Here is a 12,920-nt window from a genome sequence, read left to right on the forward strand (position 1 = left end):
TGTACCTAATTCACACTTGCTATTCAAAATCTCATATGCTTGTCACTTAGTTTGGCTCTGGAGAAGCAAGAAAATTTCACATAATGCGAATGGATAAAATCACTTGTGTTGATCATATAATCAGGTCTAAGGCCATATGATGCAATACCATAAACAAAGTTGAAAAGGATAGGCACCCTTGCTAAGATTTTAGGGAATGAGTTACTTAGATCAACACCAATTACCTCATCCGCTAGAGCAAAACTCTTAAAGATTTCAAGAATGTGAACCCCTTCTTGAGTAGCCACTCTTTTTTGCATTATGAGCATTTCTGCAGCAGTAGACATGTCCTTAACTTCCTTTAGTCGTTGGTCATGTTCAAGCTTTGGAGCTTTATATGAAACAACACCAATACACCTCAACATCTGGCTTTGAGTCACAAGTTGATGTCTTATTGCACCTCTTAAATCTAAAAGAGCAGTACCTACAAGAATCTTTAGGCAGTGACTAGAAAAAACAGTCCCAATGGCAATTTCACATGACTGACTAACACAGTCATTAATCAACTTTTGCTTGTGTGACAAACTCACCATGATAAAATCATCCAATCCTAAGGCACAATGACATACCACTGGGGTATCTTATATACAACAACTCCATTTGCTTGGAAAAGAAATGAAGTGAACAAGATCATGCCTTGAAAAAGCAAAAGAGGTTGTGCATCTATTGTATTAGTTATGCATCCATATAGCTTCTCTTGATGAACTATAGATGTTTGGGAACAAAGCCACCAAAATTTAGCATCCAAACTATATATCCTCATAACAGTATGCACTTTCTCAAAAATTTTAACTACTTTCCTGTCGCATGGCTTCTTTCTATTCATGTAACTAGCTAGAACAACAAGGTTGGCCCATGCCCTCAATTTGTATTTACCATTGGAATCACCTTGTATAAACCTAGCATGTGTGAATGTGCTTATTTCCATTTGGCATCAATATGCTTACTAATCAAGACATTGAACAACATTACACCATAGCCATAAACCTCATTCTTTTCAAGGACATTCGTTGTATATCCATTTTCTATAGCATTAGGTCCATACGAACCAACACCAAGATAAAGAAAAAGGATTACCTGTTCAGATTCATTTCCCTTGTGATGTCGAACTGGCAGAACAAATTGCGACGATGTGAACGACAGCGGAGGTTGGATGATATTCCAATCGGAGTGCAGCAGAAATGTGTGACCGTCCAATGCATAAATATCATTGTTTTTGCCTTCAACAATTACTTTTTTGAAGTTTAGATGAACAAGAAAGTTTGACAGCCCAATGCTAATTTCAATACCATTCACACAAACATTTTCCCAAACAGATGGTGGACAAACTTCTATTGCCGCACAGTAAGAAAGAACTCAGGTACTAACCACTATGTGATTGATGTCTGGAGGCTCTGGAGGTGGTGGAGACATGGAGCGATCCAGCGTCATGTGAAAATCCACCTTCATTTGTCGAAAACTACGATCCGACGGTTTCGGTGGCGGCGGCAATAGACAACCATGAGAACAACACTGACCTTCCGTAAGCGCATCTGGTGATGATAGTAGCTCCATCAATTCATCATTGAGCATAGATATCATCGTCGCTTGGTTTGGCTCCGCGAACAACCTTACGGCAACGACTATGGAACTCTTCTCAAGGACCGAAGGGAGCTCAATTTGATCATTAGAGGTGATACTTTCTTTCAAACATGTTGCAATTTTGATGTGGAAATCACTCGTTGGAGTCACTGCATCAACCACTAAACTTTCCGCACAAATAGATTCGTCTGTGTCAGAGTGTTTCTCAATTGATTTCAGAGAGGGATGAATTTCGTCTGACATTGGGAGAGACTCACTTATCAGTTCTGATGCATCAATCTGCGTTGAGGATTCTGAAGCATCAATCTCCTCTTGCAACAAGTCGGTCATTGTTGTACCCCTCTGAAACGGTTGATTTGTCGGAGATTCGGTAAATGAGTTCAAACCACCATTAGAAGCGGAACCCATTTGAAGTACAACCAACTGTTCTTCAATGCGATCCATACGCGAGACCTCGGCTGAGCGTGAACGCAAATACTCATTGTGGCGTACTTCTTCAGCTTCCATGAACCTCTTCAATGTTGCATTGAGGCCTTGGATGGCTGCCTCCAACTCGTTCATAGATATATCATCTTCCGCCATGGTGATCAATGAAAGCACCAATGTAATGATCTCAAAATTGAGAGTGTAATAAAATTGATAATTGTGAATTGATTATTGAATGAAGAGTAAAATTGATAGATTAGAACTCAATTAAAATTGATGTTCTTAGTACATAAAGGATAAAGGAAAAGATAGAAGAAATTACTCTACTAGAGAGTACCAAAGGGAGAGAGATGAGAGACTTTCATCATTTTTCTTTCATACCTCTTTATGATCATTCTTTCCCTATTTATGCACAATCACTAGCCACATGTCCACTTACCACAACCAATTACATTTTGCCACGTGTATTTTCTAATGTGCTATTTGAATCATAACATAAGCTTGTGGTGAAATCCTTTAATTTCCACTTTCATTGTCATCTTATTTCCACTTTCATTGTCATCTAAGACATCAATTGTGTTTTTCTACAACATCAATATTGATATATATTTATAAGCTCAAGATCCTCAAGTTAACGATTATCAACCTCAACATCACGCCATGAGTGTCTTCAACATGAATATCACCTACAAACCCATCGTTAATTTTCAAGATCTAACAGTGGATCCTCAAAGTATATATGCATGTTACATTCATTTGAGTCACTGGCTTGCTTTCATAGCTACCTCACGCATAGTGATAATTCCACTATCATCTTGAAGTGGTCTTCAACTATATCCAAAATTACCATGAGCTGAATTCATACAATAATTTACTAGATCAACTTCTGTTGAAGGTACACTATCCAAGTTACCCAAATTATAGAATAATGCGACAATGTCAAAATAATTTACTAGATCAACTTCTATTGAAGGTTCACTATCTAAGTAATTACCATTCACGAATTTGAGTTCCATATCATTACCTCTTCAGAGATACACTCAAATTCCATCCCACGTTCTAGTTTAACATACGTCAAATAAAAAAACGAGTTCAACACAAGAAATATAGGTTGTATTCCTATTATCATCGTAGATTCAAAAGTCTTCAAATACTCGGAGTAATAAGCATGCATATATACCCATTGGCCTAAAGAAAGCTTGTACACTATCTTCACCACTCGACTCATTCAATATATTACTCTTTCTTTTACCTTTTAATTTCATGATGTATCCTTGATTCCTTGTTAATATTACAATGCACTTCCTCACTAACTTTATCATCAACATTTTATTTGGAAAGAGAAAGCTTGTCGCTGGAGGCATGCTCTCTCCATAGTCACACGAGATATATAGCTAGCTCAACAGGCGACGTTTAATTAGCATGGGGAAATTGGTATATTTCCCCATCTTAGGTCAATTTAATAAGGACCATTGATTTTAATATTAATAAAGATCAATGGATAAGATTGCTCTTAAATGTTTACCTTGAACTTGGATGGATTTTAATTTTAGAAAACTAGTGTACCATTATAGAAATTGTACAAATCATAGAAATTGTACAAATCACCTAGGTTTGATAGATTTATAAATTTGGAACATGTAGAAAACAGTTTTGTTTTACTTTCCGTTACCAAATTAGTTTTTTTTTTTTTTTTATCAAAATCAATATTTCATTTTTCTTTTATTATTTAGAAAAACTCGATAAATGTTAGTTGTATTTAAATTAATATTTACTCATTTGTCTAATCTCTAGCTTCTTTAACGGTTAACTCAAACTAATAACTCTCCGTTCACTTTGTTTATTATACATTTTTATATTGATATCATTTATTTGAGTTTTTGTTTGACGTAAGCATGATATATTTTAGAATTAATTTTTTAATTACTTGTGTTTTTGAGGAATATAGTTGAACTTGTTCATTTCCTTTTGCATGTGGTAGAATTTGCCATGAACTTCTTGATTTTATTTTTATTTCAAAAACAAGGTAAATTTAGTATTAAAATGATGACCTTAATAACTATTTCACTAATAATATGAATTTTGACGATGTATATTTATTCTTTTTTATGAACCAAATCATATTCATGCAAAAAATAAATATACCAAGTGATAATATTTATTTTTAAAAGAACGTTTTTCACTAAAATCTGAAGAATAAATAATTGAAATAATTTCTTTTTTGAGGGGATTAAGGATTTTTTTTTTGAGGGGATTAAGGAAATAAAATCTGAAGTATGAAAATGTTAGTCACGTTATTTGGTCTATGTTTTCATATTAATTTTTTTTTATTGAGAATGGGGCTGGAAAAGGTTAGCGGGAGTGTTAAAAAATATTGTATCTCCCTCTGATAAAGAAATACACAAATTAATTGGGTTCAAATTATAATTTTGAGACAGGGGCACAAATTGGAATATAAAAGAATAGAGAGTACAGCTATGACAAGTAAAACAAAATTGATCTAAGATGGGGAAATTTAACAATTTGCCCATGCTAAAACTCTCCTAGCTCAACATCCTAAACCTTATGATTGTCTTTATCATCAATATTATCTACATGCTCATTGCTCAATATCATCAACTCAGTTAAACATGAATATCATGTAGAAACTCAACATCTTCATGACCTAACATTAGATAATTAAAGTAATGATGCATGTTAGCATGTTGCATACATTTGAGACACTTGTTTTAATAACTCCACACATATGATTAATGTCACTAGCTAGCACTTTGAAATGGTCTTAAAACATGGTCAAAATCTCTATTAGTTAGAAGCATCCTATATAAATTCCCTTTAAATCAACCAAAATTCTTGAACAATTTGCACAAAGGTTAAAATGAATTTACAAGGTCAAAATTGATTTTCTCTCAAAAAAAAAAAAAAAAAAAGGTCAAAATTGATTTGAGGTGCACTATATACTTTACCATCAACGTATTTGGGGACCACGTCACCGGATCTTCCAATTCTTCCTCGGGTGTGACATAAGAATGTAATATACTTGATCATCTGCCAAAAAAAGGAGGATAAACTTATGAAAAATGTAAACCAGCGCCCAAAACTTGTGAATCAAATATTTAAAATTGGAAAAAATGTGATTTTTCAATGCAAAATTTACTGTTTTTTCTCCTTAATAAGTGCACCGGAACTTAGTTAGCATGAACTAAAACTTATTACTTACTCCATCCGGTCACTATTATAAGCAAATTTCTACTTTTTAGATTCATTCAATAAATGATGTATGTGGTCTACAATATAGACCACATACATCATTTATTGAATGAACCTAAAAAGTCAAAATTTGCTTATAATAGTGACCCGAAGGAGTATGAAATTGAAAGGGACCAAGAAAAAAAACATGGAATCAAAAGAGACAACGAAAATAAAATTTAAAAGAGACCATTTATTCAGGGACGGATCCACTCTATTGATAGTGGAGGCAGCTGACCCCACAACTTTAATCACGTGTCAACCAATAATATGATATTTTAAAGTTATGCCTCCATTTCAAATATTGTTATTCCCCCACAAATGCCTTAATAAAAGCCTAAACAAACTAATAAGATGTACTCCATATATATACTTTGAAAAAAGCAACGACCTTGTTTCAAGGAATTAAAATATTTTCAAATTTCAACAAAAACCATTTATATATTTGTTGTTTTATGACTTTTTTTAGAAGACGTTTTATCACTTGTTTTTATATATTTGTTGTGTAATTAATTATATAAATTACCATGCTCTCATTGATTAAATTTTTTTAATCCATCTTTGCGCCTGTTCCAGTGTAAACAAAACATGGTGTGGTTTCCTCTGAAAAAAATAGTGTGGTTAAAAGAAAAAGGTTGAAGAACTTTTTCTAACAACTTAACCACAAACTCATAACAACTTTACCTGAAAACACGAATAAGATTACATGAATCACCATTAAACAAATCTCAAACACATACCAGTAGACCACCGTTAAACAAGCATCAAATAAAACAAGGACATGCCACCATTAAACAATTCACGTGCGCACAAGACAAGATAAACGTGTCTGTAACAAAATATAAGCAAAAGTGAGTAAAACAAAATCGATATAGTTTGGTAAAAAATTTGTTGCAAATACATCAGTTTTTTTTTTTGACTAAATTTTGCTTATATTTTGTTATTAAACGAGTACACAACATAAATCAAAACCTTAAATGTGGTGGCACACTATATGAGTGGGAGGTACAACTCATCCTTTATTGGTTCTGGTGGTGGTCTTCATCAGAGAATATCACTGTCCATGATCCTAGTATAACCATCCTATTTTCAAGTGGCTAGAGAAATGACTTATGAGCAAACACATATACACTAGAAATTTTACTTCATGTTTTTCATTTAGAAGAATTCTTTTACTTCATGTTATGCAGTGAACAAATCTCCAATATATGGATAATTATTAGAGTTCAATATTTTTTTATGTTACTCGTGCTTAGGGTGCGTTTGATTTGTTAAAAATTAAGGGACTGGACAGGACAAAAATATTTGTACCGCGTTTGATTTATTAAAACAAAAAAGGACAGCACAAAATAAATAGGCAAGTACAGGACAAGTAGCCGCTTTTTTGTCCACCACTTTAGTTGGGGACAACTTTTTGTCCAGCGGATTACTAACCCAAAAAGACGTTTTTATCCTTTGGATCTTAGGTTTTCTCGCTGTCTCACTTCTTCACAACACTGTTCACGTCCTTCCTGCTAAATTGAGTGCGGCTGCTTCTCTGTTTGTCAGGTAACAATTTCGATGCTTTTTTCTTCATCTCACTTCTCTCACGTCATACTCATACCCTGCTACTTCTCTTTTACACATGCTACTGCTTTCTTTGTTTAATAATATTTTTTTGCCAAATGTTTGTTTACTCTGCTTATGTACTTTTTCATTCACTTTTGTCTTATGTGTATTGTGTGTTCCTTCAATAGAGAATCAAGTACTCCCTCCGGTCCTATTTATAAGAGAAATTTAGGTCAACAAAAGTTGATGTATCTGGTTAAAAATTTAGTTTAAATACATCAACTTTTGTTGACTCAATTTTCTCTAATAAATAGGACCGGAGGGAGTATTTGTTAAAGATCAAAAGCCACCTTTTTTAATTATTTTTTATTTTTATTCACACTAGACATGTTCATCTTTCATACATTCTTTTCTTTGATTTTTGTTTTATTCCTATTTTATGTATGTGTAAAAAATAAATTAAAAATGTATTTTTTGATTCATTTATTTTATATAGTATTTTTTCTTATATTTAATTTTTTAATTGTTTCTTTATGTAGTTGTAATGGATGATGAACACGTTTTTCATTATCTTCTTTTATGGAGGATGTATATCCATATTTTGGCAATATATGCTGCTAGTTTTTTTTTCTTGAATTTCATTTTGAGGGATGAATATGAGAGAAGATCTTTGAATGAAAGAGCTTTAACTAGATATGAGTCAAGGAGGGATGTTTTGGACTCTATCATTAGTGCAAGTGATTCTCATTGCATATGGGAACTAAGAATGTGTAGAAATACATTTGCACATCTTTGTGAGGTTTTAAGGGTGCGAGGAGGATTAGTGAAACTTAGACAAGTGACGGTTGAAGAGCAAGTTGCAGTATTTTTAAATGTACTCGCTCATCACACAAAAAATAGAAGTATTCAAGTTAGATTATCTAGGTCAGGACAAACGATAAGCAGGTACTGTCATAGAGTGTTGGCTGCAGTTTTGAGGTTACGTAATGATTTACTTGCCAAACCTGAACCAGTACCTCAAGATTGCACTGATGAAAGATGGAAGTGGTTTAAGGTAATACATTTCTCAATAACATAACCAAAATTGTGCACCTAGCTACCTGATATTATTCTAGTTAAGTGATCTAATTATCTTTGAATCATGTATTACACTTTCTAGGGATGCTTAGGGGCTTTAGATGGAACTTATATAGCAGTTACACCAAGTGCGTCTGACAGGCCTAGATACCGTACGAGGAAAGGTGGTCTTGCAACAAATGTTTTAGGTGTTTGTACAAGAGATATGAGGTTTATATATATACTAGCAGGGTGGGAAGGATCAGCTTCAGACTCTAGGGTATTACGAAATGCAATAGAAAGGCCAAATGGATTGGTAGTTCCAATTGGTAAGACACGTTCATATTTTCTTTTAGAATATGCGAACGTGATTACAAACAATTAATAGTTTCTAATATTTTTAGGTTCATATTATCTTGTTGATGGTGGATATACTAATGGGGAAGGCTTTCTTGCCCCGTATAGAGGTAAACGATATCACTTGCAAGAGTGGGGTGTCGGTCGACGTTCACCTCAAGATCGTGAAGAGTTATTTAATTATAGGCATGCTCGGGCAAGGAATGTAATTGAGAGATGTTTTGGACTATTGAAGAAACGTTGGGCTATATTAAGAAGTCCATCATTTTATCCCATTAGGACACAATGTCGAATGATCCTTGCTTGTGGTTTATTGCATAACTTCATCCGCATGCACATGGCATCTGATCCAGAAGAATTTGCTCCATTAGCAGAAGATGAGTTACCCGTGGGTGAGGAACCCATTGATGTAGTGGAAACTATTGAACCTAGCAGCCAATGGACTCAAGGGAGGGATGCACATGCACAACAAATGTTTACAGAATTTAGGAATAGACATAGGCAATAAAGATAAAGTATTTTATGGATATGGATCTTTTTTTAGATTTTATTTTCTTTGTGGTATGTATGAAGTGTGAACTTACTAAAATGTGATTGTCACGTTCATTTTAGTTTTTGTTTTCTTCATGATATGAATGAAGTGTGAACTTATTAATATGTGATTGTCATAATCCTTATTGAACTTATTAATATGTGAATGTCACAACCTTTTGATTTTTTTTTACTATTTAGAAATGGAAAATGAGGGTGGGATTAATAGTGAACAATCCATGAGTAACATTAGAGCCCGGCGTAATTGGAATGCAATTGAAGAAGAAACTTTACTCACTATATTAGAAGAGATGGTGGTGGCTGGAAACAAAGGAGAGAATGGAACATTCAAGACTGGAACTCATGAGGAAGTTTGCAAGAGAATGAAAAATAAAATTCCTGGAATACTTATCAATACCAAGCAAATTGTTAACAAGATGAAAAGGTGGTCAACAAAGCTTAATGAAGTTGTTGACATGATGAACACTAGTGGGTTTGGATGGGATGACACAAAAAAGTGTGTTAAATGTGACAGCAGTCAAGTCTTAGCTCAATATTTGGAGGTATTTAACTTGTAGCGTGTATAGGTTGTATTTTGTTATTTGATTTTTTATTCATTTGATGATTTTATTTTTCTTTTGTAGAAACATCCCAAAGTTGGCAACCATGTCGGTAAAGAGTTTAAAGAGTTTGAGAGATTGCAAGGTATTTTTGGCAAAGATCGTGCAAATGGCCTTGGAGCTGATGATGGAAATGGAAATGAAACAACTGAGAACCAAGTTATTGATAACGATGAGTTAGTGCACCAACAGGATAATTCACCTATTTCTGCAGGACCATCTTCTAAAAGACCTCGACTTGCTCAATTAGCCACTAATTTTCTGGAGAGTTTTAACAGTAAAATGGAAGTTGTGTCAGCTGATTTTGCTAAAGCTATAGGCAAATTTCCAGATCCTTCGAAGCCGGATCCTTCAAAATCTGACTTGGTTGAAGAGATTAAGAAATTAGGATTAACAGCTGAAGAGGAAATTGACTTGGCAATCAAATTTTCTCAGAACCAACAGTATGAAAAATTCTTTTGGGAGTTTGAAGGTTCCCAAAGAATGTCTTTCGTGAGGAAGATTATGAGAATGTGACAAGGTGTTCGAATTTGATGATGATATATGAAGGCATGTTAGATAAGTCACATTTATAATTTATGTTTTAGTTAAGACTTATTTTGAAGCTTATCAACATTAGACTTGGAACATGTTTATTTAGCCTATATTTTGGATATTAATTTTATGCATTTGTTATGATTTGGTTTTACTTATTTCAAATTTTAGGAATATACGAAGTAGTTTTTCTTGGTATATATCCACCCCTACGAAGTAGTTTTTCTTGGTATATTAATAAATTTATATTGCTTTAATAATTTTCAAGTGTGTTAATAATATTATTATAATATAATAATAAATAAAATAGTTGAAAAATTTTAAAAATTTTGTTTTATAAACTTTACATAGTGCAAATCAAACATTTCACATCATAAAGGGTATTATAGTCAATTTTGTATTATTTTGTCCAGTACATTAACATATCAAACAAGGTACAGTACACAACTGCTTGTTCTGTGCACAATTTATCAAACACAGGAGAGTACAAAAAGTTGTCCTGTAACTTAGACACTTGTCCTGTACTGTTCTGTCCAGTATCCATCATTTTGCAAATCAAACGCACCCTTAGTATTTTTTGTTTCAATATTCAACATCATGATTGAGATTTATTTGAGGTTGAATTTCAATGCATTTGAATCGAAGCCGGATAATTGAAATGAAACAAAACAAATGCGTTGAGATATCCAGATTTGGAGCTACGGATTCAACACTGACTTTGGAGGGAGACAGAAGATTCATTGGGACGAAAATTGTGCATTAAATTGAGTCGAGTATTTTTTAAGGATATATTTTTTGAGCAATGCTACATATCAAGAAAGATTTTATCCAGAAAGATTCAAGAATGACATATGACATAATAATCACCCTTAGATTTTATCAAGAAATTGTCCCGAAATTAATGTTAGCCAATAAAATCTGCCGGAAATCATGGTGTGGTGGGTGTTATGTATTTTAAGTTTTTATATTTTAGTGGTATATATTTATTTTTTGAATTAATTCTATTTTCTTGTGTCTTTTTTTATTCGCTCAAATTTATTATATATGTGTGTTCACACATGCATGTGCGTGCGTGCGCGCGCGCGTGTTTGTGTCAAATAACCTAAATACTAAACTGTGAAGGATCCCAAGTCATTTTGTTCGATACTGTGTTCTCTGACTGGTACAAGCAATAGAGTTGATGGTAGGCATAGTACACTCAAAGAAGATTTGGAGTTGGAGAGACAATTAAAGCTTATTAACAAGTCTCCTATAAAAGCATTTGAGTATTATTCACACACACATATATACCGGATAAAACCTTAGCATATTTTTATTTGCGGTTTAGTTTGATCTAAGGGTGTGTTTGATGGTTAGGATAGGGAGACAGCATATGATACAATAATTATCTCCTGGTTAAATCTCATGTTTGATGCACTAAATGGATAGGATAAAATAAACCATTTTCCTATCCTATCCTAACTTTCCTTTGTAATTTCTATCTTGAGTATAGGCTGGGTTAGAAATTATCCTGATGGGATTAGAAGATCATTCCTTATTTATTATCCTGATATTCTGCCATTTTTAAAATAATGATAGCATGTATTTTCTATTATAATTAATAACATTCCATTTTTATAATATTTAATTAATTATGAGAGCGATTTTTTCATTTAATTATAATGATATCATGTTTGTTATCATGTGCGCATCAAACACATGATAGGATTAATGTTTATCATGTTCTTATCATATCCTATCTCTATCGAGCTTTATATCATATCCTGCCTCTATCCTATCCTGACCATCAAACTGGCCCTAAGTGTATAATGTGATTATGATTTATGTGTTTGATTGTTGTGGTTTCTATAGACAAAGTTTGGATACATAGTTGATTGTGTTGATATTAACAAGCAATCGACTTTCGACCATCCTTTGTTAAAGAATCATAAGTTAGAGGTGACACAAATTTCATTTTGGTTAATTTTTTTTTTTTGTTTAATTATACATACCATTTGAATGTGATTTTTTTCCTTTCATTTGTAGAGAAGACTAAGTTTTCAATTTGACAACTTTTTCTTCGTTTAATATCTATACACTATTTGGTTAATTTTCTAGAAGTGAAATTTGTTTAATTATATGCTCAATTTCAATGTTGACCTTTTTTCTCGTTTGTTGTAGAGAAGACCAAGTTTTAACTTGAAAATAGAAAAAAGAAGCATGAAAATTTCATCAACCAAACCCAAATTTAGGCTCGAGGAAGTCATGTGTCCAACTGGAACAGTTCCTATTCAAATCAAAGGATAGCTAAAGATAACCTTATTCATGCTAAATCTTTATTGATTAATAATCATTTCTTAACTAAAGAGAATCCCGGTACTCATGTGAGTTTTCTTGTAAACAACTTAAGTTCAAATGTGCTTAGTTTAATTTAATTATTTTTATAAACGTCATTCGATGTTTTGATTTTTAATTAGTCACGTGAAATGTTAATTTTGTAGAGTGCAGAAGTTTCTCTCACGAGCAACCTAGGTGAATCTTATGACGGAGTTAGTGGAACTACTAGTATCTACAATCCAAGAGTTTACAAGGATCAAACAAGTTCATCTTATATTTATGCTCAAGAGTTTACAACCTAATAATAGAATTATTGTTGGATGGCATGTGAGTTGTCAAATATATTCCCCATAAAATTTCATTAATATGCCTGAATAGTTTTAATCAATTTTTTTTAGGGAAGTCTGAATCAATTTTTACACACACATGAAACACTACAAACTTATCGAGAGTCCCTATTATGCACCCCTAAAGCAAGGGTCCACCGATGGACCTATACAAATGACCTACTACAATTGGTTGCCCACATCCACAATTTAGTGTACAATTTTCAACGTTTACCGTGTAAATATTAATATCAATCTTATCCTTGTTCTTTCCTGACGCATCATCATCCACAAGAACAACATAAACAACAACTAATTGTCTTTGTTATCTCCAAGG

At 33.0% G+C, this 12,920-nt stretch overlaps 2 protein-coding genes across 2 annotated transcripts; both read left to right on the plus strand.

Annotated features, from left to right (window-relative positions):
- Positions 1-6,549: 6,549 nt before the first annotated feature.
- On the plus strand, positions 6,550-10,085 carry LOC146941909 (uncharacterized). Its single transcript, XM_085755769.1, has 3 exons — positions 6,550-6,843; positions 8,989-9,350; positions 9,432-10,085. The coding sequence occupies exons 2-3, from the start codon at positions 8,991-8,993 to the stop codon at positions 9,921-9,923; spliced, it is 852 nt and encodes a 283-aa protein (XP_085611895.1). The 5' UTR covers positions 6,550-6,843; positions 8,989-8,990; the 3' UTR covers positions 9,924-10,085.
- A 786-nt stretch (positions 10,086-10,871) lies between these two features.
- LOC146941910 (protein neprosin-like) lies at positions 10,872-12,227 on the plus strand. Its single transcript, XM_085749996.1, has 4 exons — positions 10,872-10,879; positions 11,111-11,198; positions 11,793-11,879; positions 12,102-12,227. The coding sequence occupies exons 1-4, from the start codon at positions 10,872-10,874 to the stop codon at positions 12,225-12,227; spliced, it is 309 nt and encodes a 102-aa protein (XP_085606122.1).
- Positions 12,228-12,920: the final 693 nt, after the last annotated feature.

Source organism: Medicago sativa, chromosome 3 (assembly GCF_051527215.1).
Source record: "Medicago sativa cultivar Bolivia chromosome 3, Bolivia_mono, whole genome shotgun sequence".
Classification (NCBI taxonomy): Eukaryota; Viridiplantae; Streptophyta; class Magnoliopsida; order Fabales; family Fabaceae; genus Medicago; species Medicago sativa.